This window comes from Centropristis striata, chromosome 15 (assembly GCF_030273125.1).
Source record: "Centropristis striata isolate RG_2023a ecotype Rhode Island chromosome 15, C.striata_1.0, whole genome shotgun sequence".
Lineage (NCBI taxonomy): Eukaryota > Metazoa > Chordata > Actinopteri > Perciformes > Serranidae > Centropristis > Centropristis striata.
Window position 1 is genome coordinate 15,621,420 of NC_081531.1, and position 22,013 is coordinate 15,643,432.

General features: G+C 39.0%; 2 protein-coding genes across 10 annotated transcripts in view; one reads left to right on the plus strand and one right to left on the minus strand.

The window, feature by feature from the left end:
* The window catches only part of cadm1a (cell adhesion molecule 1a), a 395,256-nt gene that overhangs the window by 98,248 nt on the left and 274,995 nt on the right, over nucleotides 1–22,013 (plus strand). The window lies entirely within an intron of this gene.
* Nucleotides 32–6,563, minus strand: LOC131987084 (sterile alpha motif domain-containing protein 3-like). Of its 6 annotated transcripts, none has more exons than XM_059352240.1 (6): nucleotides 6,487–6,563; nucleotides 5,802–5,872; nucleotides 1,683–2,720; nucleotides 1,048–1,203; nucleotides 763–855; nucleotides 32–406 (listed from the first exon to the last, which is right to left on the minus strand). In XM_059352240.1, the coding sequence occupies exons 3-6, from the start codon at nucleotides 2,694–2,696 to the stop codon at nucleotides 98–100; spliced, it is 1,572 nt and encodes a 523-aa protein (XP_059208223.1). In that variant the 5' UTR covers nucleotides 2,697–2,720; nucleotides 5,802–5,872; nucleotides 6,487–6,563; the 3' UTR covers nucleotides 32–97. The 6 variants fall into 6 exon arrangements, with proteins under 6 accessions (XP_059208223.1, XP_059208218.1, XP_059208224.1 ...); XM_059352235.1 differs by having other exon boundaries at nucleotides 1,683–2,725; XM_059352241.1 differs by having other exon boundaries at nucleotides 5,775–5,872.

Sequence of the window (22,013 nt, forward strand, 5' to 3'; positions counted from 1 at the left end):
TGATTTTTGATTGCCAATTGAAAATGGAAAGAACGAATGATACACGGATTAGTAATAAATAGCCTCCAGGTCACAACACTGTCACAGCTTCATGCATTCATTCCAGCAGTTTGTTTTTGAGTACCTGGATTTTGGTTGAAAGCCTGTGTGTATCAAGCTCCATCAGGATCTTTTGAATGAATTCAAACGTGTACCTGAGGTCAGTTGGATAGCTCAGGTTCAGGTCGTAGATGGTACCGAACAGTAAGGCACAAGCAGTGGCGACATCTTTGATGTCAGAGAGCACCTGTACACCTTCAACGATGATGCCCACATCTTCTGGAAGTTCTGCACTTGGATGTTTTATCACATAGATGCCGATGACCGTCCGGTCCAATTCTCTCTGGGTTTCATCAGGTGTCTCACTCTAAAAATCAGACAAAAAAGAACATAATTTAATAAAAAAAATCTCCCACTGAAAGCACATTCACATGAAATTTGCACCATTTTAATAGAGGGTATGCACAGGACGTCACGGTACTCAGAAGTCCTTCACCACGTTGAGGGATGTTTGATTTGCCACTCAGTCCGAATAAAAAGGAGCGTTGCCGAGCGAAACGTGACGTAAACGCACACCCTCTATATTCACCTTGATAACTGACTCCACTAGTAAGTGAAGTCAGTTAAATAAAAATAGGTACATAAAAACATTTATGAGAGCATATTTAGCGCTGTGTTCAATGTTGAATGAAAAATCACTTTAAAACAACTGATAACACATACTCCGTATTCCTTCACTAGCTCTTTGGGGTCTTCATTGAGATACAAAGCTACTGCTTGGAGGCTGCAAGCTCTCCTTGTTTCGATGGAGTCGTTCTGGAAACACAACAAGAAATACACTGTATAAACAAGTCACTGACATCAGATATCAGTTGGCCAGCCGGTCTTCATGCAGAGGTCACTCAGACATTCATAAAATAGTTAACTACAGGTGCACTTGCCAGTAAGCAACAAGGGCAGAGCAAATAAAAGTGTGAGTGTGTGTGTCGCAGGTAATTATACACACACCTGGTCAATAACAGCCATAATGTCTGTTATTCTGCGACCTGCTGCTCCTCCTTTCTTTCGGAGCACTCTAGTCAACTTGTCATAGTAGTGGTCCAGCTGCGACATAAACTTTGGGATGAGTGGGATGGTGGTTATCCGCATGAACTCAGCGCTTACCTAGGTACATGTTTCAACAAGACAAAAAACACAAAGTACAGAAGATTAACACACAACTTAAAATTTACAAATATATAATTCGAAACAGGTTTAGGTACTTTATGCAGAATCTAGCTTTAAAGTTTACTCAGAACTAGGCAATAAGTACAAAATCAAATGTCAAAAATATTTTTGACCAATTACCAGAAATATTAAAGTTGTGATACTTCTTTAAGGAACTCTAAAACTCTAGATTTGGGTTAGGTTTGCATGAGATGGTCCTGTCCCCTCAAGCAGGGGCTCTAAGGATGAATTAATCCCCTCTCATATCTTCTCCTGATTAGTGACAAATGAGCAAGAATTTGAAAAGAAAACCTACACACAGACCTATCTTAATTGTTACAAATAAAATTATACTTAAACCTAAACTATACCACATAGGCCATTTCTGTACATGAAACAAAGACAATTTACTTTTGACCTGCAAATTCAAGACTTGCCTCATGTTCTGTAAAAAGAGCCGGCCATCTACTTTTGAATTCTGCGATGAAGGGCATGCTTTGAACCACTTCATACCGCCGATGAGCAAAGGTTTTCTCCATTTTCTCTTTTATCACCTGATGGTTGTTCCTTTTCTTGATCTCAGATAGCAGTTCCATGCGTTCCTTCTCAAGACTCTCTCTGTCTTCTCCAACTGGATATTGAGGGCAGAAATTTACCTCGGCTCGCCTGGGTTTCTTAACTTGGTTAGGACTTGACAAGTTACTAGGCTGTCTGTTTCTCATGGAGTTAATGCTAATTTCTGGGCATCCTAAGCTCCTAAGCTTAGTACGGTAGTTGCCCATTTTGAATTTCAAGCTGATTTTCCAACCGTAGTATCCAGTAGCAGAGCCCTGTTCCTTTAAGCATGGATGTTTTCTGATCAAAGCTTCAGCAACATCATCTAATTGTGCAGAGGTAGGGTATCCTGTTGTGTATTTCATTATTTCAGAAGCCAAGGCCTGTAAAATGTCTGACCTGACTTTGAAACTAGGGTTCATACGCTTGCCTTCAGCAAGGAATTGCTGGTTTGCCTCTGACAGCTGCATCTCAACTTCATAGGAGAACGGAGGAACAGGGAAGCTGCGTGGCCAGCCTTGGCTTCTTAGTGACGAGGTTGGAGATGAGGTTGAAGTGGTTGACTCAGAGGATGAAAGTATGTCAGTGTCTGCAGAGGAATCATCCATCCCCTGAAAAGGTGTGAATGGCATATGACTGGGTGCCTGTGTTGACTGCTCACTTGGTACAATCACTTTTACTGTTCCTTTGTCTTGGATATCTGTTGTTGAAGTAAGGTTCATAAACTGGTCAAAATCATTGTCCATGTACTGCAGTCTGAACTCTCCTTCAATTCCACACTGTTTTTGAATCTCAAATTTAAGACTGTCCACAGAGTCCGGGATTCCAGAGGTCAAAGTGAGCTTCACACAGTTATCTGCTCCAAGGACAATCCGAAGCTTTGCTGGAGTAGACATCGTGTGTACCTTTAAATCAGACTCCTACTCTGAAAGAGAAAGAAAATTAGTATAAAACAGAGCAGAGCACCACTACAAACAGGTTATTGTGACATCTTTACAAAGTTGGCTAAGTCATAAGAGTGAGTAAACCAAGTTTGTTACCCTGTGTTGCACTATATGAATAAAAAATAAAAGGCTTTGTTCTGTCTCCACTACTGTCCAACTAAATCAACCAAGAGCTAAAAGGTTTCATTAAACACTGATCAGGTAGATCTTTCTCAACCCTTGCAATTTCTAAATTAAAATGTATTTCAAATACACACAATTCACTTTATATATAAGACAACTTTTAAACTGTGAGATTTGATTTTTCACTTTGACAGAGGTATGCCAAGCTACACGAGATTCTAACCAGTATCAAAAGAACCAGTGGATGTACAGAGGAGAAAAAAAAGGTATCTAAACATATTGTGTAAGTTTGTGTTAGTCAGAAAAACTACTACTACTTTATTACCTGAAGAATGTATGTATCTTTTCAAAGTAACCATCCGGAGAGTGCCAACTTTGTAATCACAGAGGGGGTAACGATCCACAAGTTGACTCAGTTCAATCACACAAACATCCCTTGGAGAAGGATCCAACTCGAAGGATCTGTAGTGTTCTCTGTACCATGAGCTTAATTTTTTTACTATGAAGGCAAGCCCATCTTTTAAAACACACATCTGCACAATTTCGGCAAAGTCTGGCAGTCCACCAACAAATCCATGCACTATTATCATGCCACTTCTGAAGTTGATGCCATCAGCAGATACATTCTGTGCTAGATTAACAACAGTAAGATCAGGGTACTTCTGATGGAGGCTAACTGCTACCTCTTCTTTAAGGACATCAAGAGGGACTGTTGAGACTCGTGTAACCTCGAGAGAGTTTTTTTCACAGCTTGATGAAAACATACTATGGCCATTCATGAGCTGATGTTTAGTGGCCAAAGACAATGTTATGTTTTTAAAACAGTTGGTATGCCTCACAACTTGTTTAAAATAACTGTGCTTCGACTCAAACCTCAGAGTCCAGAAAGAAACTAGTGGACCAAAGAGGAGGATCAGAGCTGGATAGTGTTCCAGGTAGTGTTGTTTTGGTAGAATTTTTCTTTCTGGGAAAAGTGTGCAATACTTGTATCTGTGCTCTGATATTTTAGTCTCCAAGTATGCAATTGACTCATTTGTATGTACAGGGCAAACAACCAGATCAACAATATCCTTCAAATCTAATATAAGCTGCCAAGCTGGTTCATCTTCTGGAATTAGTTTTCCAACAATCAGTGGTAGTAGTCTTAATAGACACCAGTTCTCATGTGAGTTGCCACCAATATTTTTTTTTCTTTGGAAAGCACGTGGCAATATTTGAGGACGGTTTGTTTTATCCCCCCACTTGTATGGGAAAGCCTGAATTAGTTCATTTAAACCATCAAAAGTGAAGTACTTCTTGGCTAACAACAATCCAAAGCACTGAGCAAGTTCAATGGGTACTATCCCCTCAAAAAGGTCATGAGCAAGATCTGGGGGGAAACCTGCCGTAACCTCAAAGAACGAAAGGCTCTCAGCTAAAGCACATGTAGTTTTGACTCCAAAACAGGGTTTACCTTGTTCACATGCACTTGCTACATGTGTATGATGAAGCTCTTTAGTTCTGAGAATGAAGCCACCCTCTTTGACCTCCTGTGACTGAATTTCACTGCGTGTAGCAGTACAAAACCGACAGACAAAATCTCCAGAAAAACTCTCCACAAATCCAGCTAATCCATGAGCTCCAAGGTTATCAGCGACTACACACTGAACAGTACCTCTGATGAATGTTCCTAGATGATCAATGAAAACCCCCTGTTGCTCTAATTTAACAATATCATGCAGAAAGGGCTCAAATATTTTTTTATAGCCAAATGTTTTTACATCTTCACTTTTACAAAGTAATGCAAGATAAATTGAGTTCAATGATGACTGACAAACTGGCAGCAAATTCCCTAAAATCCAATAAACCCCACAAAGTTTATGTTTTTTTCGCGACGTCCCTAGAGGGTTACAGATCTCGAAGTCATCTATGTAAAGGCACAACGACAGTCTTAATTCCTCACCTGCAAGAAACTCATTATTTTTAAAGTGACAACCATCTTGATAACATCTATACTCCCCATGTACAGAATGCTGGTCTGAATGACTATCAACAACTTTACGAAGTATATCTTTCTGTTTGAGTAACTGCTCTAAGGTTTTCAGAACAGGAATATACTGGAAGGTTCGTCTTGTTTTTGCGTCAAGTATGTACTCTACTGGATCGATTATATCAAAATTTTCTTTATAATACTTGCTGCGTTTATGAGCTGTGGCTAGTGGGCCATCCTTTTCTATACCTTTTAACAAAGGATTACATGAAGATAATGCAGTGGTCAATTCTTTAATTACTATCTGGTCCACAGAGATATTGTGATTTGTCAATGTTTCTTGGATTGCTTCGTTTGATATGGGCACAGACGCAGATCCTATCAAATAATGCAATTCAGCAAGCAGTTCATCTATTGCTGTGCGTGGAACATGGAAATAGTTTTCAAGTTTTAGTAAAAGAGATGCTAATTTCAGTTCTATAGTCTTAGATAAATGTTGTTCTTTTGTTTCAGTTTCTATATCACTATCAGAATCAACATCACACTCCCCACTATGAGCTGAATTACCAATGTCACCTTCTGCTAAATGTTCTGCTTCACTAGTGTTTACAATACCTACTTTAAAATCTTGAAGAGAATATGGAGTGTGTTTTCTATTTCTGTGGGACTTGAAAGTACCATAAATATTTGTCTGGAAACAGCAGCCCTGAAACATACAATTCACCGTTTCATGGCTCTTGAGATGGTTATATATGTGACTAAAATACTCTTGTGCTGATCCTATGCAGGTGCTTGTACACAACTGACAGTTAAATGTAGCTGAAGTAACACATTTTTCAACACTTTGATTAATATGTGACCTGCTTAAATGACTATGAAGAGCATTCCAAGTTTTGAATACACACGGACAATCAGAATAAGTGCATGGGTATGGGTACCTGCGGCCAAAATTGCCATGAGCTAACCTGTAGTGTTTTAGTAGATGGACTCTTGTTGATACAGTTGTCCCACAGTCTTTACAAGACCACATTCATATCTGTTGAAAAAAAGAAAGTGATATTAGAATCGATCACATATTTTCCAACGTGCATGCCCCTGCGGGAGAAAAATTTGTACATTTTTAAGTAAAATGCATCAATGTTGTGCAGACGAGAAATGTAGGCTACTCACCAACCATGAGGGGACAAAAATGACATGATAAATAAGCTAAATAACACAAGGCTAGTTAGTTTGTTCGATAAAAGGACAAGATATAGACCTGTGCTATAGGAAAGGTTACCTTAAATGGCTTCTCTTAATAAAATAAACTTGATCTTCAAGGAGGGCGGGGGGGGGGGGGGGCTAATATAGTGGTAGGGGATACACTAAGAATAATTGATTTGCAAACTGCCTAGATGCAGCCACAGTTGCCGTTTTCACACATACTAGTATACAGTAATATATATATATGTGTATGTACACAGAGCTGCTCATATTGCTTAATAAAGAAGCCGCTCGCTTTCGACTGTAGCCGCGCTAACGACGCTAACGGCGCTAACGGAGCTAACGGAGCTAAATGGTAAACCGATGTGGTAACTTAGCCTATTGGTGCCATGACTTACTTGCAGTAAAATGCCGTGACTTACTGGCAGGAAAAATGTTTTTACTTACCTCTATTTGGAGGATGGCTGTGGATGTGTCCAGGGTGTGTTTCTCCATGTGCAATCAACAGGATAATGGCGGATGTAATAAAAACTCGCGTGATTTTGAACGAGATTAGAGGGGATGAGTGGTGTCCTCAAAGGGACAAACTAGCTACTACTGCTTTCGGTTTTATTTAATTTTTACATGACAGAGTTGAGTAGGGGTAACTAACACAGCCAAGTAAACCTGACATTGCATATTTTTGCTTTCAACCAATACAACTAACTTAAGTTAACATTAAAAACTTGTGGTTCTTGAGTAATTCAAACATAATACTATGTTTTATAGCTAACAACAGTGAGATTTCCTTTTTTTGAGTGTAGGAACTTCAGGGACAAAAAGACTGAAGATGGTCCAGCGCTTAGAGGGAAAATATAAAAACAGAAAAGGGTCAGAGGTGATCTCTCAACACCGAAAAGCTTTCATCCAAAAGCAGAGTGAGGGGGATGTGTTCACTAAGACGCCGGGGCTGATTCATTATTGATAGGATTATGGCTCAGTAAATAGGTCTCAGGCCCATTTCCCCTTCACCGGCCCCAGGAGACAGCTCCCATTTTGGGGAAATGTGAAAATGTAGTGGAGACTGAGTGATGAACTTTGAAACACAATCACCGCACAGCAATCGGTAATGTCAGCGTACACCTTTCCTTTTATTGTTTGGGAGGGGTAATTAATAACCAGTGAAGGATTGCAGGCTGAGTGGAGTCAGGTTGTAACTGTTCTGTGTCACATTATGGGAAAAATAACAAGATTAGACCAAGCCCAGACATATTTTCCGTGACTGTTCCACACATAATTTGATCTCAGTATGGGACGAAAAAACCCAAATAACTAAAAGAGAACCCCTTTATGATTTTAATCAGAATTTACTGAAATTATGGCTCGGTTGCACATCATTTTGTAAAGTGCAATGGAAAACATTACATTTCTTTGAGAGTGAATTGTGTGATGTGCAAACAATTTGCCTGCAGTTCTCTCTGATGAGATGAGGGAAATGAGAGGACAGGAAGCCATGGTTAGCAAATGAGATACACCCCAAGGGAATCAGCGTCGGCCACACTTCGCAGCAGGGATCCCGAGAAGTCGAAGTAAGGGTATTACTTTTTAATGTTCACTTGTGTGACGTTCAACTCCATTATTCAAAAACAACAGCATGTGCAAATGTTTGGATTGGTACTTTGCACTTGATAACACTCATTTAATTGATTAGTCTAAGCAAAACTGGAACATCGTCACACGAGAAAGCAGTAGCTGGCCAATGTACTGGAGGCATTTGAGTGAAGGTGCCCTTTAACAATTACTAGGGAAATAATGAATCACTAAATGAGTACACACATTCATTCTGACATTGCTTTGATTAAGAGATGAAGTTGCAGGTCAAATTATTGTGCTTCACAATATGAAAATTCAGGAAAAATAAGAAAAGGTCAGATGACTGACTGCCTCTTATTCGTTCCAACTGTCTTGGCTGTGGTGTCGTATCATGTCAAAGTGAAACCAACGACGATGGAAATGTGACTGAGGTATTTTTTTTAAGATTTAGCTTTCCAGCTAAACATAAAGTGCAGCAATTCACATCTACTGTTACAATGGCTCTCAAGTGTGTCTATCTATCTAAAGCCAACTGTAAATGCACTGATTTACTTACTTTTAGATATAAATTCTTATTATTCATTTGGCCTTCAGATGTTCTTAGAATACAGTGTAGTAATATTTCTTCAGCATTAAGTCAACATTTAAGTCAAATTATTTGACAGTTCATTTTCTGTTATGGCTCCTCAACTGTTCATGAAACTGCTATTAACAATATATACTTTTGTAGCTAATTTTATATATCAGCTTACAAGTATACAAGTCTGGAGTCACATTAGAGGCTCAGTGTTATAAGTTATAAGTTGCCAAAGTTGTCCGATAAGCAACCTCTTTTTTGTTATTTTTCTCTCACACAATCTCCACTTCTACTGGTTACTGACGGACTAGCCCACAGCAATACATTACACTGCCATTTTCTGACCAAAGTAGCTTTATTTATTCAATCTTGAAACCAGTTGATGGAAATGTCCTTAATTCGCATTTTCTTTAATGCGACATTTCACAGTTTTGCCTCAAAATTTGATAGACTTGGCTACTGACAGTGTTTATGTTTATGCTTATAAGTATGCTGACATATTCTGACAGACTGTCATTATTATACTAATATTCCGCCATTAACCAAATTATTGGGCAATATTTTGATGGCACTTGATGAGAAGTCAGAGGATCACCAAAATTGTATTCCAAGGTAACTAATCGACTGGCATTGCCATCCTAAACTAAGGCACTAGCAATACATTATATTATGCAATCTACATGGGATTTTGAATCACGTGGCGGAATGAATGAAAGTTCGGATCTAAGAGTGGTTGGGTGTTTGGATCACATCACATCAGAGTTTTTTGGCTTCACTTTAATTAAACAATCATGTGAAGACTTACATTCTGATATCTTACCATCTGAAGCTGTTGTATCTAATTTCCCTCAGGTGTTCTGCTTCTTCCACCTACACAGTAATGGAAAGATCAACCTTACTTTTAATATCAAAGTAGTTGTAATATGGTGTATCACTCCCTCCTTGGCACATTCACATCATCTTGGGTTTTCCTCCTTACAGGAAAGCTGTAGATGTCCACAAAAGCAAGTCTTTATTTTCTCTTCCTGACGCATCATGTGCCGTTCTCCCACCGTGGCTCCCTCTTGGTCCAAACCTGGCATGAAAATTTGATGTGTCTACAGTATGTAGAGCAGAGAGGGAAATCTGTTACTGAACGGGTGAAATGGCACACGTAGACTGCGGCCAACTTATTCTCTCTCTTGTTAAAGCATAATACATTTCACTGTCATCTCTAAAAGCTGCAGCATGCTTATCTCTCACACTGAGAGAGGATTTAAAGGAAGAGCTTTGTTGGACATATTGAGCTTTCCATGTTTCACAATGAAATATTGCCAGACTTTTTTTAAGTGCTGCCTCAAGCCATGTTTCACCACAGCGCTTTTCTCTTTTACTATGAAAGTTGGCTGTCAGAGAGCTCATTTGAGGCTACTGTATGAGCTCTTCCGTCTCCTCAAGACAGAAAGAGTGTCCTTATAAATTCACTGTATTGTTCATGTCTAGACAGAGCATGTATTACCTGTCTAGATGTCTCCTGTCTTTGAGATGTTCCATGAGCAAATGTTTAACGCAGTCAACTGTGTGAGACAGCGAGGCACAACAAGACATGTCAATTGCACTACATGTCAATGCAAAGACCATTCTGCCCTGCTTTTTCATGTAAGTCTGTCATGCTTATCTTCCCAGGCAACCTATTTCGCTCACTATCTGACGACACATTTAGTCACAGCCCAGTAATAACTACATACTCACAAGTCATCATATGTACAACCTCTGTGTGGAAGCATCTGGGAGTGTTTTGCCCATTATTTTAGCCAGAGATGAATCTCATCTCCAAGCATCTTCCTTGTCTAATAAATCTTCCTCTTGGAGCATAAAGATGATTGATGGGTGAGGCACTTAAGACGCACACATCGGTAGGATAAAGAGTGGAGTGCTAGAAAACAGACGGGCAATAATGGCTGCTTTGTGCCAGACATTACACCTGACTGTTGCAGCACTAGTGCTATTTTTTTGTCTTAATCGCTCTCTTGGAGTTGTTTCACAGCAGGGGATAGCAAACGGTTGAGCTAGTTCTCGAGTATATGGCAGATGCAGCTCTTGGTGAAGAATTGTACCTGGAATTTTGTCTGTTACGTTCACATTTACATGCATTTTCCAAAATTGTCTTGATTGTATTTACTAATGGCCAACATATTGGTTCTCTTTCTGCTAACACTGAAGAGTGAATGTATTGAAACGTAGTTCTTTCTTACCTAAGTTTCTGTTATTAATGAAAACTTGAAGGTAACCTGGTGTAATATGCATCCCAAATGTATTATTTTGGTTTAGTGTCATGATACACTAAGCTGAATGTCTTTTGGCACCATTCGTCTATTGTTTGTGGCTATCAATTGGCAATAGTGTTGTAGTGTTTCCAGCATTGTTTGCAGTTGCCAGCCCATATCTGTTTCTGTATGGCTCCCTAATTATCTTCTCCAATCATGAGAAACACAAGGTAATTACCATGACAAGTTGCCCCTGACAGTCAGTGAGGTGTGATTTTTATTACAGTACTACTGCAGCAGAAGGACAATCCAGTACTACACCTAGCTACTGTATGAGCTCACACCAAAGCTATGTATAGTCCTGGATCAGTTCCTCCGGAAATTGCACCTTTCGTGCCAGAGTTCAATGCACTAAGTACAGGCAAACTATGTAATTTCCTTCTATGTGTCATGGAATGTATAAAATTATTGTTACATTATGCACAACTTGCTGGCACTACTGGGGACCTCTGATCTTATGTAAAATGTATTAAGTGACCTTTTAATAAATGTTTTTTGAGAACCCTTGGTATCCCTGAACATGTTGAATAAGTGGCAGAGGCAGTTGGTGAGAGAGAGAGCTGTCTTAACAGCACATTCAAGTGCAACTTTTCACAGAAGGTGTGAGGTGACTGAGTATTTAATCAAGGCCTTTGTTGTCCGTGCTTCGTTAAGGTCAGCTTTGTATGTTGTGAGATAAGTAAATTGGAATTCTGTTTTCATAAACACTGCATTATTTGTTTTCCTACATTTAAACAGTACTTGTTCATGTAGTCATGTGACGTAACTGTGATGTGCAGATTTACTTTTCAACATGTCTCTCAAAGCATTAACATACTGACAGATGTTTAAATCTGGTAAAGTGAGGCTTGACTTAACATGAATACTGATATGCTTTTGGTCTCCATGGAAACTTATTTAACTTTTTTTCCTCATCTGTTTATCATTTTTCATTTCATATTTTGTTTGCCGTCATGTCATTCCAAAATGAGCTAATTACAGCAAAGGATGGAAGTCGTACTGTGAGAGATGGCAGGGGGTCTCAGATGATGTCTGATGGACTAACATGCCTGTTTACTTTAGATTCAAAAGTGTTCATTTATTAATTCCTGGTGTGTTGGTGCTTGCTGCGAGTTTTTGACAGTGATGTACAAAGCAGCTGCCACACAAACACTTCCTTTTCTCTCTTTTCGACAAATGCTCGAAAAATGAGTCCAGCGAGTTGAGCAGATGGCGCACACTCTATTTCCAGCTCAATCTCAAGTAGCATAACTTTCTGCCACCACCTACACAACAAGTGAACTTTTCATACCCAAGAACCTTAATGTTCTTAATGTACTTTTGCTCACACAAACTTAAGTAAACATCAAAATCAATGGAGAGCGCTAGGCAGAGAAATATCTATGACCCCAATTATTGCGAGCATAGTCAGCCGACTGTTGACTGTTGACTTGCAACGGTTGGCTTTTTCCATTGATTTAATGTGCCACCTTCTTTTTCAGCTCAGTGGCAAGCAGAAATCCCTCATTGGAGTTCCACCAACGTTACCATTAAGCTCTTAATAGCCCTTTCTATAAAGTATTGAATATCGTCCTCATTTAATCCACTCCAATGTGACACAGGTTCATTATGGACAGGTTTCCATTAGATACCATTAGAGAGATAACATTTTTGAGATGCGTTTTCAGATAACAAATCTGGTCAACAGCGTTATAAAGAGCTGTGGGGACAGAAGGTGTGTGGAAAAATGCATGCAGTGCGAATATGATGTATGGGAAATGTTGCAGATGTTTGGCCTTGGACTAGTACTTTGTAAATAATCCGTTAAAGTCTATGAACTGTGGCAAATTTAGTGTTCCTGGGACACCTTGATTTAGACTGTTGAGCCTGCCATTGTTTGCTTCTCTCACATTTAGCTCCCCTTCCGCTATCTCCATCATCCATTTTGCTGGGCCACCTGCATCTGGTGCCTAGCACTGGCCAAGACAATTGTAATTGGTCTAAAGAAATTCTATACAAACAAGCCTTTGCTGGAGAACGGTCTGGCTGCACCCATTATCATTTTGCTATCACCAATGACACAGTGCTTTGGTAGGAGACTACCTTAAGACTCTATGTTCTGTTGGGACATCTTAAAACCTATTTCGGTGGAACTTTTTGTGTTGTTTAAGTGATGAAAGACTTGTTGGAGCTGAGGTTGGACAAGGGAGTATGAACCACTCCTGCTTTCTGCAGTAGCCTGAGGCAGCTGTCAGTCCAGCCTCCCTTCTCCGCAACAGATTAATTACCCGGACACACATTAGAAGAAAGGTTATTAAGTATTCAGAGCCCAACTTCTAGTGGAAACAAAGTTTATTGCCTTTGTATTACATAAGTATATTTGGGGCTTTTGGAATTTAATCATTTGTAATAATGCATCTTAAAGCACTTCCACACCAGTTCACTTTTCTTTTTTCCCCAGTGATATTTCCAGATTGTGAGGATAAAAAGAGAGTTTAGCATTTTCTTGGCATGTAAACGGAACTATTTAATATTCCCTTTTAGTTATTTGAAATGCTTGCAAATTTGATTTTAACATGCATATAAAAGTTATTGTTAAATCTCAGGGATTTATCAATGTTTAATTTCCCCCCATTTTTTTTCTTTTGTAAAAACAAAAAACACTGCTCAGAGCTAGTCATAAACTGATTCACAAATGCAGATAAAGTAGATAATATGTATCAAATGCTTTCCCCCTCCATTTTAATAAGGTTTCAGGATCATATTGAACGTATTGACTTTACACCAGAGTGCTTTCCCTTGTCCAGATCTTTCAGATCCCATTTACAAGATGAGTGAGATGAGGTGCTCAGGAAGTCGCTCCCGGTTAATAAAATGTGACTCAAGAGAGTCGACATCGCCTGCAGTTTCCCCAGCAGGGATGTTTCAGAGCTGGAGCGAGGGCATTACTCTTTAATGCCTGTGTTGAATAACTGTGGGCTAGCTAATTTATAGAGGCTTCTTAAAGGTCAGGCAATAGGGCAAGAATACATACTGCCCGAGGTTATTGCCAATTCTACTAAATTGCAAATGCTCTTACACTCTTCAAAGAGGCTGAGATGCATAGATAAACCCAATGTTTGCTCTCAATATAAATCAAAAACCAATCAATTTACTCTACAGTAATGTCTGTATTTTGGCCAGATATTGATAGTTTTATTGGATGTCATCATTAGCCTTTTGCACTGGTGTAGGTGGTCAGATGTTTCATCAGCAGCAGCTTTTCTTTCTCTGCTCTGCCCTCATTTGTACTCACTTTTCCATTTTACAGTATTTGATTTAAAATTCTTTCGGTCTCATTGAGGCTTTTTAGGGACTAATACCAAGCTTGTGCAGGCTCTGCCTTGGAGGGAATGTGCCAAGAATGAGCTTGGCCAAACATCTTTTGACTGAGACCGCATTTTGTTCAGCCATCCTTGTTTCCCTTCATAGCATTAATTTGTTGCAGCTAATTTCACACTCCGCGTTAGTGCAACAGAAAGAACAGGCTTTGCTTTAAATCTCAGCCACAAGAGGATTTGTTTACCTCAAATTCTTAGTAACAGCTAAGCTGACGCTGCTGACTTTCTTCTTTTTGCCCCCAACACTCATTTGTCAAAGTATGCTTGGACATGGACATGAAGAGTCACAAGTCAAGATTAGCTTTTAAGATACCCATCAAATGGCGTGTGGCGGGGTCTCTGTGAGCTATGTACAGGAACTTTCAAGATTACATGCCATGGCTTGACCTCACACATCTAATGCTTTAAATGCACACCAAATCCCACTTGACTCACTGTACTTTGTCATCTTCTTACTGATTTCCGAGACCAAGAGTCAATGGCATGGTGTTATGATTCCATTAGAGTCGTCTGGGAAGGTTTATTATGAACGGTTCTAAAATCCATAAACTGGCAGGCATTTGGTGAGATTAAAATACACTGTCACTCTGTTTTAAATTTTACTATAAAGCACTTATTAAAGTCAAGTTCTCTGGCTCTACAGAATGCCTCTATAAATTGTTCAAATTAATTTCCTTGAAATTGCATTTTGCATGCTACTCTTGCCACCATTTCCCATTTAAAGCACTAGCTTCAAACCCAAATGTAATCAGTTGTCTTTACTAGCAGCATCTAGTCTGCCCTGCTAACTGTATCTCACTCAAATGAAATTAAACCTTTGCACAGACCCAAGGATTTCCCCCAAATGAGACAAAAGGAGACACATATTCATAGAATTATGCATGGACAGCTGGAAACGATCCACAGATTTGCTGATTTTTCCTCTTCCACTCACATGTTTTAATTTGATCAGAGGGTTTCCGGATTAGCAGCATGGGTTGTTTCAGGGACGTGTCCAGCCAATTCAGATGGGCTGGCTAGCCATACCTGCAGCCAATCTGCTACTTTATAAATATCCTGCCAATGGTTCTGGGCAGCTATAATATCGCCACTGGCCCACTTCTTAGCACTAAGGGGTTCTCAATTTTGGGATTCTTGAGATGCATAAAAAGGCTACCCCAAACCCTCACTCTACAACTTTAGTGAATGTTTAAACCATCTATCAAAAGCACTAATGGAGGCTGTGCCTGGGTTTAGATTTGAATGGTCTAAAAAAGATGGAGGGATAGAGTCCAGGCACAACTGGGATCTAAAGAGTCTTAGCGGGGGGTGGAATTATTGCTCCAGTGATAATAGTAAAGTCCAGGCTAAACACAGTTAAAGGGTGATTATAATGGTAGTATACCATGTTGTTATTGCTGATTGTAAAACATCAAGCTGCCTTCACTCATTATCACAAGCTGTGTGGTGTGCAAAATCAGAAAGGAAGGAAAAAGAAAGGTGTATAACACAGCCTGTTCACAGTAACACTTTCAGTGTTTCCATGTATTCTTAATGCACAGTGAACATCATGTTCATTTTAATCTATCTAATTGTTTCATGTATCACATTGGAAGCAGGGATTTGAGATGGATTTGCTGTAAATATATATCACAATATCTAGACTCTACAGCAATATGCCACTTCAGATGAATGAATTAAACTAAGCTAGGCTAAGCTACCATAGCCACCTAGCATATGCCTAAACTGAACACAGAGACATAAAAAGCAATCGAATGAGTTTGGGTAAATCTGGTTAAGTTACAGTCCCTAGTTTAAGGTAACTCCCAATTTCCCCTGAAGCCTTATTCTCCCTTCAAAGGTTTTCATGGTGAATGTTCATTCACTAAAACGAGGTACCATTACCATGCTCTCTGGTTGGATTCATTAGCACACTGATCATATTGGAAGAGATAACAAGCAGGAGATGAAAGGAGTCGATTTTATTCCCTGCCTCCATTTCCACAAATTAGGCATCCACAAGAAACAAAACATCTATCTGTGTTGTGCATAATGCACATGACCTAGGCATGATTCTGTGTTTTTATTTCTGCTAAAGGTACAAAGGTTAGAACAAACTGCAGTAGAAATGAAATTGGGGAATCTGACCTTTGGTTTGAGCGCTTGCTGTCGCCTCACATGGATACACCATTTGTATCTCTGGCGGAACTCAGTTCTCTTCTGTTCCCCCTGCTGAGAATAAATGAAGCTCCTTCAGGACCCTTGCTGCGTTTCTGGAACTGACTGGAACACTCTGAAGCACTGAAATTGGCACAAGTTCCTCCATACTAAGTACACCACGCATTAGGCAAGCTCTCCTTCAGCCAGCCAAGTCCATTTGGTTAATAGCAGATTTTCACCCACAACCTTTTTTTCCCACCTAAATGCTCTAAAAGGTGTTTTCAATGACACACATGGGCATAAATATTTCTTCCTTCAGGTGACAGTGTTCACTACCAAATTTAAATAAAAATACACATTTTCCTTTGTTATCAATGCTTGTTCTTGATAATGAACTGTGTATGTTTAATACAATATGTCCTTGTGGCTGATTAGTGTGAGGCTGGAGTGGTCTGGGTTTTCTATGGTTGATTACAGTTTATTCATTAATTGCTTAACTGAAAATGCTGTTATTATTAAATTTGCATTTAAATGATGCAATAGCAAAAACTACTAACGGAACCGTTTTATAATTAGCAATGAAATTAATTTGAATTAATTCACCAAATTTTGGTTATTTCATTACCAATTCCACCTCCTAATCATATTTCCTCTCATTTCTTTTTCTTCTTTTTCACTGTTTCTGTCTTTTATTGTGGCAGCTGCTATTATACTGTCTTGCGTGTTTCAGTGGCGGTTATTCCAGCTACAAGTTGACTTTGGCTACCTGCTGAAAATGAACTGGAGCAGCTCAGTGGCTGGTTTTAAAAAGGGTAAAGTTGCTTGGCTCATGATTCCAGTCCTTCTGGATGGATGAACCGAGCCTGACAGGTCAGCCAATTTGGATGTTTTTTGGCTGAAGAGCAGAGGACTGTGGGTATCCTCCTGCTCATCACTGGCGACGCTTCCTGTCAACACGTGTCCATCAAGTGCAGCCCTGTTGTCACATTCTGCAGCTTTCATTTTGGAGTGTGCTGATTCACCGGCGTTCTGACAGCTGGTACTTGTGTAATCTCTGTGTCCGTGCTTTCGAATGACTCTTGGCCAGTTTGCTGCTCTGCTCTTCCCTTCTTTAAGGCCAGCCTCGAGTAGCTGAATATTTGATTGGTTGATATTCTGCTCCAAAAACTCTTGTTGGATTGCTATGAAATATTGCATTTCCTAGTGCCAAATTGCTCCTGGAAAAGAAAAACAGGATCAAATTAGCTACTGACTGCCTAGCTTCTTAACTATATCTTTGAATAGCTCTTTAAATTGTCATTATTGCTAAACAAATCAGGCTTTTAATTAAGACGCTTAACAAGTTTGTTGCAGCCATATCAAATGGGGTAAATTACCACCTTCAGACTAGCTCCTGGCTGCTGTAATGCTAACAGATAAAATGCGTGCTGGTTGATATTGCATTTAAAGATGTCTGTTCTTTAGGAATGACTGTGATATGTGAGTGAATCAATGCAGTTCTTAAATGCAGAATATAGTGGGCTGAATGAAGAATAATATATCAATTTAATGGGAAGCAGCCCCACCCTCAAGGTTACAACACATGTTTTTGAGAATTATGTGAAAACTGATTAAGATGATGCCAGAGGCAAAATGGATTGTTATTTTATGGCCATTGAGCCACTAGGACATTAAACTGCTAAGCTAAATGCTGTAAACAAGTTAGAATGTTGAAAATGTGAAAAAGTCAAAGTCGATTGATGTTAAAGCACTAAAATAGTTCAAAGTGTCATTAACCCTTGTGCCTCACTCGGGACATTTTTCATGTTGTTTTCATATAATTTTGACTTTTATCATATATCTGGCCATTGAAACCCATCAAATCCACAGTTTTTGATCAGCGCTATTACAGCATAAAATAATGCATTATATTATTCCAGACTCCCAATCTAGAGCTCTGTATTTTCACTTTCAAGTAAATCAAAATTAAATTTTCACGTTTTTTTTTTATTTTTATAACATATTGTATACACAAATGGACATCTGATGGGTAAAATTCTGAAAATTAAAGAATATCTGGTTGTGATAAGGACTGAAGTTGGGTAAATGATTTAACTCTGTGAAACTCGAAAATACCATTAATGTATAATATTATGGCAGTTTTTTCGCAAACATTTTTGCTCATCAACTAAAATTGTAAGCAGCAGCTGACTCAGGTTGTCTGAGGGACTGAGTGGAAGAGGAAGAGCTGAAGGCAGTTAAACTGTCATCTGAATAAGAGATTAATATATATTTGAATTAAATCCACAAAACAATTCAGATATCATTTGATTGATGGATGGTCTAGTTAGGAGTTTAGGGGAAAATCTCTCTTGTGACTACACTGTATTCTGTCTATTAAGTTGGATTTTTTTCATCTGTGACCATTAGCACACAATGGCAGCTTGAAGCTGGCTCTCTGACTTAGACCGCAGAACTTGTTGTTTTATAATGTCTCTCCATGCATGTTTGACTGCTTGTGTGGGAGAACAAATACAGCAAACAACAACTTGGGTCCAACAATCCAAAATATCCACCCTCCTCCATTGGTGAGTGCTGCATTTCTCTTAATTTGTGGCTTTAATCATTTCATCAGGCCTTGTTTGCTTTTGATTATAATGACAGATTTGAATGCTTATTCTCTGTTCAGGGACAATTGGGATAAAACGTTTTCTGATTGTAATAGCCTTAATGACCTTGTGAAGTGAGCGCTGAAATCCTCTGTTGACCCCAGTTGGTGGGGAGCTGTAACATTTGTGGGAGAGTAAAGACATTTTTGTTTAGTATTTATCATATTTTATTGAAGGCAGTAGTAATGCTGGCATATGTACATTGTCTGTCATAAGCTGCAGTAAATCGGACAAACAAATTCTACACACCGTCTGTACTGTGTCTCTTTCTATTGTGGCTGCTGTGAAATCAAATTGCCTGATTATGTATATAATATGTAATTTCCACACGTTGTAGTTAACAAAGCCTACATTTGGCTTGAAGTGGCAGAGGGTGTGGGAGGTTTGTTTCACTGGGTTTGTCAGATCTGTGCAGACGACAGCTTTATTCAGATGCTGCGGCTTCATCTGTGATTTGTGTCAGTCATGTAACTGTCAGACAACTGTTTTCAAATCGGATAATTTCCATGTTCTCCTGTATAGTTTGTAACTTAAATAACAGGGCTTTATTACATTTGGAGTAATTGAGTTAAAATATTTCCTTATATAGACTTCTAACATGTCTTGGCCTTGTTCCAATCAATTTGTGACATGAGTTACATTATCATTGTTAAACTTAGACCCAATCCCAAAAAAGAAGGGTCTAAAATGTAAAATAAAAATAATGCCAAAATTAGCTAATCTGTTTTGCCATATATACAATTGAAACCTGTACAAAGAGATATATTTTATTTTATATATAATATGATTTATTATATTCTCATTAAGATATGTTTACACAAAACCAAATAAATATATACAGTAATGAAAAGGAATACATACCATCAGAAACCATAAAATCAAAGATAAGTTATTATTTTTATTATTATTATTTTATCCATTTGTTGTATTGTTATTTTCATTTTTTTGGAATTGCTGAGAATTTAAGGTCACTTTGCTGATAAATGTTCTTTAAGAAATGTTAAATGTTATGTTAAAAGCTTAAATATGAAAAGCTTAAAAAATAAACTTAAAGTGCAAATATACACTTATGGTCGTAGCTGAGACACAGCTGAGATGCAGGTGTGCACAGAGCTGCTGCAGACACCTGCACAGATTAAAATAGAACTAAATTGAGTATCTGTTTTGTGAGACGTTCAAATTAAAAAACATATGTGACACGTGTGCGGTCTCGACACAGGGTGATGGTCAGCCTGTCGGACCTGCAGCTAGCAGAAAAAAAAACAAAAAAAACAAACCGTCCTGTGACAATTCTCCTTAAGAAGACATCAGTGACAGTTCCAGAACTCCTCCAGTGATACATATAGACCATGTTTGTACTGTCAGCTGTCAGTTTACCAGCTCCACCCTGCATCTTCACTTCTATCATTCTCTTTTAAGTGTTGACAACACAGCTGTCTGCCCTTTTATCTGTTTATCTGTTGATTCTCTTTTTTCTTTCTCAAACACTCGCTGTGCTCCTCTCTTATCTTTGGTTTGTGTCCCCTGAGTATCTGTCTTTGCCCACTTTCTCTTCCCTACCTGATCTTTGTTTGCAGATTACAAGTCCGCTTCTTAACGGCACCTTACAGAAGGACATTTTAGGACATTTCCTTTTATTATTGAGATATTTCAATCAAAGATATTTCATTTCAGATGTGCTGTTTTGATACTCACTCTGCCAGACTGTATGTCAGTATGTGTTTGTGTTCTGCTGCTCTGTCATGTTTGTGCTTCAGGGAAATGGACTTAGCTATGAGACGTCATTGTTTCCTAGTGACAGGTCAAATGCACTGTCTCCACAGGGAGTGTGCAGTCCCACAGTGATGGCTCCCTCGCTCTATTCTTCTCAATTAGCAGCCGGTGGAGGCCCTGCAACTCTGATAAACAACAGTTTCCATTAGACGATATAGCTGTGTGCAGGCTCAAAACCCTCACTTGTCTCTTTCTACTGACTGTGAACTAGAATTAGAAATAATGTGGTAATTTAAGCCATTAAGGGATTAAGGGATCACCTGGCAAACTGAGATAGAAAGTAAATGCACTGATGAGAAGTGAGTCTGTCAAGGCTAGATTTTGTGTTTCATTTTTATTGCAATTGGATTTCATCACTACGGTGATGAAATCTCATCCAAATTGTCCTCCAGTGATGTTTCAGTGATCCAGCACCTGACCAGATGTGGATGAACAGGCAAAGGAAAACAAAAACTTTTATTTATTTTTATCATCCCTTTGATTTTCTTTGATTTATTTAGGTGCACCATGCAAAGAAAACAGCAGAGCAGGGTTGGGATTGCGGCAATGTGAAGCAAGTGGGGATGCAAATCTACCCGTTGCGGCTGCACATATCACTATTACAGAAATTCCTCTATATTGGTGTAATGAAGGTCCGCCATTACACCAGCTGCGTTTTTTTTTTTATTACTCTAAATCAAACATCGGCTTAATGGCGTCCCAGAGTGTGGTTTCAGATAGCATGCCGACATTCCTGGATCGTTGGAGACGTGACATGTAAACAACAGCGTCTGCTGTGAACAGAAGTGTTTGTGAGCCATTCCACACTGCCTAGCCTGCATTAATCAACCACCTCCACCTGACTTACTTTGTGTATTATAGTTAATTCTTAATAACGTACTTTGAAAGCAGATTCTGTGAATAGTCCATCATGCTGGCTGTGTCGTTTCACAAACATTGGCTTGCCTCTTTTGTGACTCTGCCTCCACTGCTGGCTCTAAGCAGAACCAATGTGTCCCTCTATTCCCCCTCTGTAACTTTTATACCAACAAGATCTCCCACCTAAAAGACAGAAAAGGTCGTTTGTCAATACCACCCTTAACTACCCATATAAGCGTAACGCGGTTCGCAGTACAGAGTAGAGCGTTCTAAAAGTAGCGCACACATCATACATAAACATATGTTTCGCGGTTGTAAAAAAAGGCTGCAGTTTTGTTAAATTTAGGCTACAATTTCACTGATCTAGGTTTAGGGAAAAAAACTTCCTGGTAAGTTGTTATAAAAGCTGAGACACAGAAGTTCTGTGATGTTTAAATCACATGGCTTACTTTTGTTTTCACATGGGACACAAACCCCATTTTCCTGGGCGGAAGTCTGATGTCTGTTTTAAACTGTTGGCATTTTCTTAAATAGTTTTGACCATGATAAAGCAAGATTAGTGCACGTCCAGTTGGCTTGCTAACACTATGGAAAGTAGTGTAGATACGTAGGTGTAAACACTTTTTCCCCATTTCTGTAAGACGACCTTGGTCTTCGGTATAATCTGCAGCATCGCTTACATAACCAAACCATGAGAGGGCGTCACACCATTTTAACCTCATGGTTAGCAGTTAGCATGTGC